The 5,587-nt window shown below is 40.1% G+C and overlaps 1 protein-coding gene across 1 annotated transcript; it reads right to left on the bottom strand.

Annotated features, from left to right (window-relative positions):
* Positions 1 to 502: 502 nt before the first annotated feature.
* Positions 503 to 4,943, bottom strand: LOC129238373 (gustatory receptor 23a-like). Its single transcript, XM_054873399.1, has 3 exons — positions 4,308 to 4,943; positions 4,083 to 4,241; positions 503 to 619 (listed from the first exon to the last, which is right to left on the bottom strand). The coding sequence occupies exons 1-3, from the start codon at positions 4,941 to 4,943 to the stop codon at positions 503 to 505; spliced, it is 912 nt and encodes a 303-aa protein (XP_054729374.1).
* Positions 4,944 to 5,587: the final 644 nt, after the last annotated feature.

The following is a 5,587-nucleotide window of genomic DNA, read 5'->3' as shown; positions in this document are numbered from 1 at the left end:
GATTTTTGTACGTCGGGAGAGAACTTAACTATTTCACTTCCTGCTCAGTCAAAAGTAGTAGTTGTTGACGTGAGTGATTCTTCGCTGGATTTTTAAGCTACCTTTGTTGTTGGTGTTTAGTTATTTACATATGTATATCTATCGTAAATTTATATGTCTTTTTTAAGAATAAAGAGTCGCTGCTGTTATCTTTCATCTCTCCGCTATGCGATTCTCCGTACATCCCAAAGTTCGTGGTGACAGTTAAAGAGTTTATTTCAATTATTATACTCGTAAATTTGAAAAGTTAAGAAGGCGTAATTTTATTCTTTAAAATTATTTTTAAATACAGTAATATGTATGAAAATATGTGTACGAGTATATGTGTAGCGAGTTCCTGCCTTCACCAACTACGAGGTATTTCCATTCTGGTAGTACAATTATGGTTATGAAAAAAGTTAGTTATAGAAATGCGCATGCCCATCAAAGTTATTACTTTGCACTCATGAATTTTTCATTTTCCCTAGCCATTCGTTGCATTCCTCATCAACTTATATCCTAAAGTTTGTTTCGTATCAACTTCCTCGCTGACTAAAAACTGAACGAGTATTAGCAGATATGTGACTGATGAGGCGATCATCTGAAAATAAATAAATAAATGAATGCTTTTTTACAAATATAATTCTTAGCAGAATTCAGGAAGAAAATAAACCAAAAATTAATTATGCTCAAAGATACCGTTTGGCTTTAGGATTATCAAAAGACTTACTCAACCAAACCTCTTAGACAACCAAAAGAGGTTTAAAAACTCATAATCCTCCCCAAGGATAATCTGAGAATGCTCACGGACATCCTCACAAGCCACTGCAAACTGCGAAGTCATCTGCACTTGATCGGGATTTGGTCTGCAGACTCTTGCCGTTTCTGCGACCACTCTCAGGAGACTCCAATTCACCTTCTCCTGGAATGCAGCGCGGAAGGCACATGCGCTCACATACCTATCCTGAGTTTAATAAGGGAACTGGGCTTGGATGAGGCACTGTGATGAGAAGAGGGCACAAAAGACCACGAGGTCGGAGTGCAAACATCATAAAGAATCTAATCTAATCAAATCTAGGCTTAGTAAGAAACTAGGCGGCAGGTAAAAATTGTGGATGTGCCAGACCAATATGCAGAAGAAGTTTCAAGTTATATACAGTATACGAGAAATGGCTTGGGAACAACCCAAGAGCTACAATTATGTGAATTCAAAGCAAATATGGGCCGCCTATCAACAAGTCTTTAATTATGCTAATTTAGGCACATTCCTAGAAAATTACCATTTAAGGAACTAAGCATTTAAAGAGTGTTTAAGGGGAGTAGTTTCTCAGGGGTATCAAATTGTGAGAATAGTTCAATAAGTTCATGAAAATTAAAAGAAGGCAAAGCGCCGTAAAAAGAAGGCAAAATGGAAGTAGGGTTATGAGTGTTTTTGGAAATACAAAAATTATAAGAGACACTTTGACCTATAAAACCTACGATAGTGTACCTAGGCAATTAGTATGGCTGTTCTTAATAGCCAAAGGAACACTAGATCAATATATTAACCTGATTCGTGACATGTACCACGAAACCACCACGCAAATATGTAAGTACATATATACGAGTACACCTGACGGACTAACACAAAAGCTCCCAGTGATGGTCGGTGTGCACCACGGTTCAAGGTGTTATGGATCATCTGACAGCTAAAGTTCAAGGCAAACCGCTATGGAACATCCTTTACGCGGACGATATAGTCTTAAGTAATGAGGACCTCGCTTGCATGGAGAGAAAACTAACCACTTGGAATGCAATATTGACAAACAACGGAATGCGCATAAATGTGAAAACCGAATACCTGCACCTACCGTTTGGCGAAGAGGAAACAGACCAACGAATCCAACAAACGACCAAACCAATGCCCCCTGTAGTAATCGGCAGCCAATAACAGTAACAACAAGTTTCAAGTACCTAAGATCAATCCTGAGCAAAAATGGAAACATAGACGAAGATGTGACACACAGAGTTAATACGGCGTGGTTAAAGTGGCGCAGCCTGACGGGGGTCTTATGTGACAGGAAAATGCCGTTAACGATTGAAGAAAAGGTGAACAAAACCTGCTGCATGGGTCAGAATGTTGGCCAACGCAAGCTAAGCACAATCAGAAGGTTCACGTGGCAGAAATGAAAACGCTTCGCTGGGCAACAGGGATAACGCGCGTAGACAAAGTGAAAAATATCAAGGTACGAGTATACGAGTATATGAAATTGCACCAATTACGGAGAAAGTGAGAGAAGGCAGGCTAAGATGATACGAACCCGCAATGCGTAGAGACGAAGGCCACATTGTCAAACTTGCCATGAACATAACTGAGCCCACAATACGCGGCTTAATAAAATATTATTATAAGAAAACATTTTATTGTTTGGCTTACTTTGCTCGAAGTCTTACTCACAAGAAACCCTTTTGGCTAAAAAAAGTGTATTTTTCAAAATAGTCTCATTTTAGTTCGATAGACTTCACACAACGTTTCTTAAATTTTTCTTCCAAAGTTATAGTCCTCTAAACTTAAAGTCCTCCAAGTAATTCCATTGGACTTTGGTTTCATTGATCACCTCTTCTTTTGACCAAAAAGTTCTTACCGTCAAGCCATTTCTTGCTGTCTGCGCAGTAGATTCATAGGTGGATTTCCCCTTTTCAAAGAAATTTATTCAAATGGCATAGCGCGCTTTCCATAAAATTAGAATCTTCTTACGCTTTTCAAGAAAATTGATATGAAAGACATTGGTCGACTCTTAAAAAGTTGTTGATATACGCACCTTAGCCTATTTCGACGTCGATGTACAACGACAAGTCTGTTGCCTCGAATGGTTCTTGAGTGGTGAGCAGAGAGCAGCTCTATCGTGAGGAATCTATGATTCAGCCGGTTACTTATATCGCCGAGCACTCTTCCCCTTTCGAACTGTATCATTTATTGTCAACTATGAGGAAAGACGAATAGCCTTTTCAAATATTTATGGCCTGTGTCCTGTTAGGCCTATAGTCTCTTTACTAGCTGATCATTTAAAACCCTCCCGTAGTTTTTTTTTGGCCATATTTGGATTTTTAATGCCTGACAGAGAAGTATTTTTAGCAAAGTTGTACTAAATTGTACCTAAGTAGTCGACCGAAATTGCCGATAAGCTGTGGAGAAAAATTCAGCAGCACCTCCCGCAATTTAAAAAGAGATCCAAGTATTTTCTCATGGTTAGAATCATGGTAATCAGTCCAAGTCCAACTGGGATTTTAAAAAGTCAACAGACTTAAGTCGAAGGATTCTCATCCTACTCTCACCATCATCACTTACAAAGTCATTAACCTGTAAGTGGGCGGACGAGTTTTACCTACACACCTAAAAAAGTAAATAATTGGCGTATACACTTCTTCTGTTAGGTGTTTGGCGGAGCTCCTCCTTCCATTGATGTTGTTTCACAAATAAAGGGATCTACAGTTTTCAGCCGACTCCGAATGGCAAATGATTCTTATGAGGAGCTTTTTCATGGCAGAAATACACTCCGAAGTGTGCCACTGCTTGCCGAGGGGCGACCGTTATTAGATAAAAATTGTTTCTATCATTTTGCTGTTTTAAGCACGGAGATTCGAGCCTACGCGCTCCCGAATGGTTAGGTTAGGTTGAAGCGATTGTCCACGGTGGGATACACTCAGGCTCATGGCCCATTGTGATGCCGCGTAGGTAACTAGCTCTTATTCCTCCTTAAATCAATGTGTACTTTTAAAAAATGTTGTAAGACAGAGCCGAGATTTTCTAATTCATTAAAGGATTGTCTACCCAAAATGGGGAGTTTACGTCTGGATAGAGCCGGACAGTGGCACAGAAGGTGCGGGATCGTCTCTTCCCGAATGGTAGTCAGGCACCAGCCCATTCGGCTACGGCGGCCGCTTAACACACCTTGTAAATCGGATTTATGCCGTTCCCAATGCGCGATGCCTTTTGCATATTCGCAACAACTTCTTTTATGGATGGTGTAACCGTCTTAAAAACTACAAAACTTGGTTACTTCTAAGCTGTATTTGGTACTTACATTTCCTAATAGCGAAATATTCAGTGTGAAAAAGCCCTTCACGTTTATGATGAATCTTTGATGCAGGCATTGCAGTAAGAGATTCGATACGAGATCATTGTAAGCTTTGTTGCCTAAAGGTTTTGCCAATTTGAATATGAGTCCGCTAATCTGCATAATCTATAAAACAGAGATAGATAACAATTATATTACTTATCCTTAGCTAGCATTATCTTCGCGACTCACATTCGTCTTTGTTTTTTCGGCAGAGGCCAACAGCACTGCAACCATAGTGCCCAGACGCAACATGGTGAGCGCATCGTAGGTGAATTGCCCCAGATGGAATTTATACAACGAAATTTCAATGCACCAGAAGAGATTACTTACGATGGTAAAGAATGTGCTAAAGAATAGCGCAATGACTGACCAACCGAAACACTTGTTCACACATTGGTGCAATTCAGAGAGGCGTCCTTGTATAAGACGTATCCAATTCAGATGCTCATACTCCCACACCGTATATGGCTGCCATATATCACTTGTGAATTTAAGTTTTGGTTGATTTGCTCGCACCAACAGTTTGAGTGCGGCAATCAAACACCGCGCTCGCTCATTTTGACGCTCAATTATGACGGAGATCTGGGCGTAACGTAAACGTTCGACTATTATTAATGGCATTACGTAAGAGAATACAGGTGACCTGTAACTTCGAGCGGCGATTCCGAGATGTATGACATCGTAGGTGGTTTGGATGAGTATATGGAAAAATACCTTGAACCACACGTTCGATTTAATTGAACTGATGTTGGTTTGTTTTTCCAGTAAGCGCTCCACTTCGTGTTCCAGTCGCATTAGCTGGTGGTAGTGTTTTTCTTTACACATTAATTCGAAAAAAGTCACCATATTCGTTAAAGTATTGGAAAGGAATAAGGCGTTGCCGACAAAGTGACTAAGCTTCTCATAACTGTTATTTACGACTTCGTATAAAATAGAATGTGCCTGCACTGCGAGCCATGCGAGCCAGGCTATTCGGCCGATTATCGTGAGCCACGGTAGATGTGGTAGGGGTTGTAAGAGTGACACGTACATCCAGAATTGGAAACAGTAATGTGCAATATGTGCGCAAATTTTCTGATAACACATTATATTGTCGTGGTGCGATGTTGACTGGCTCAGTTGGTTATGCGTAGATTTATTTTGGCTTTCAAAACAATTACATGACTTGACGTTAATGGCTCGAGCGGAAATGCTTTTTAAATGATGGAGTTTTATCTTATCGATTAATCGCCTACTGAACTGAAGGTCAATTGTATGCTCACCACTTGGCCACCGCTATTTTAAGAAAAGGCCACCAGGCGCTAATAGTCGCCAAATCCGACAATAGAGAGACTAGCACTACAGGCTGAGAAAAATGAATATGACAAAAATTGGAAAATTATGAGACCAGCAACAGGCAGATATTTACAGCCACCCAGAGCTGTTGATGTAATGGAGAATATTGATTGGATTTAGGATGGCGCACTGCT

Source organism: Anastrepha obliqua, chromosome 2 (assembly GCF_027943255.1).
Source record: "Anastrepha obliqua isolate idAnaObli1 chromosome 2, idAnaObli1_1.0, whole genome shotgun sequence".
Classification (NCBI taxonomy): domain Eukaryota; kingdom Metazoa; phylum Arthropoda; class Insecta; order Diptera; family Tephritidae; genus Anastrepha; species Anastrepha obliqua.
Note: the sequence above shows the minus strand (reverse complement) of the source record. Positions and strands in the feature narration are given on the sequence as shown.

What these genes read in the sequence shown, in the direction of transcription:
- LOC129238373 (XM_054873399.1), bottom strand. Translation starts at nt 4,943, where the DNA reads ATGTGTAAAGAAAAACACTACCACCAGCTAATGCGACTGGAACACGAA. An exon ending in CCGAAAAAACAAAGACGAAT is followed by an intron (nt 4,242 to 4,307) that starts GTGAGTCGCGAA and finishes TCTGTTTTATAG; the next exon opens with ATTATGCAGATTAGCGGACT. An exon ending in ATATTTCGCTATTAGGAAAT is followed by an intron (nt 620 to 4,082) that starts GTAAGTACCAAA and finishes ATTTATTTTCAG; the next exon opens with ATGATCGCCTCATCAGTCAC.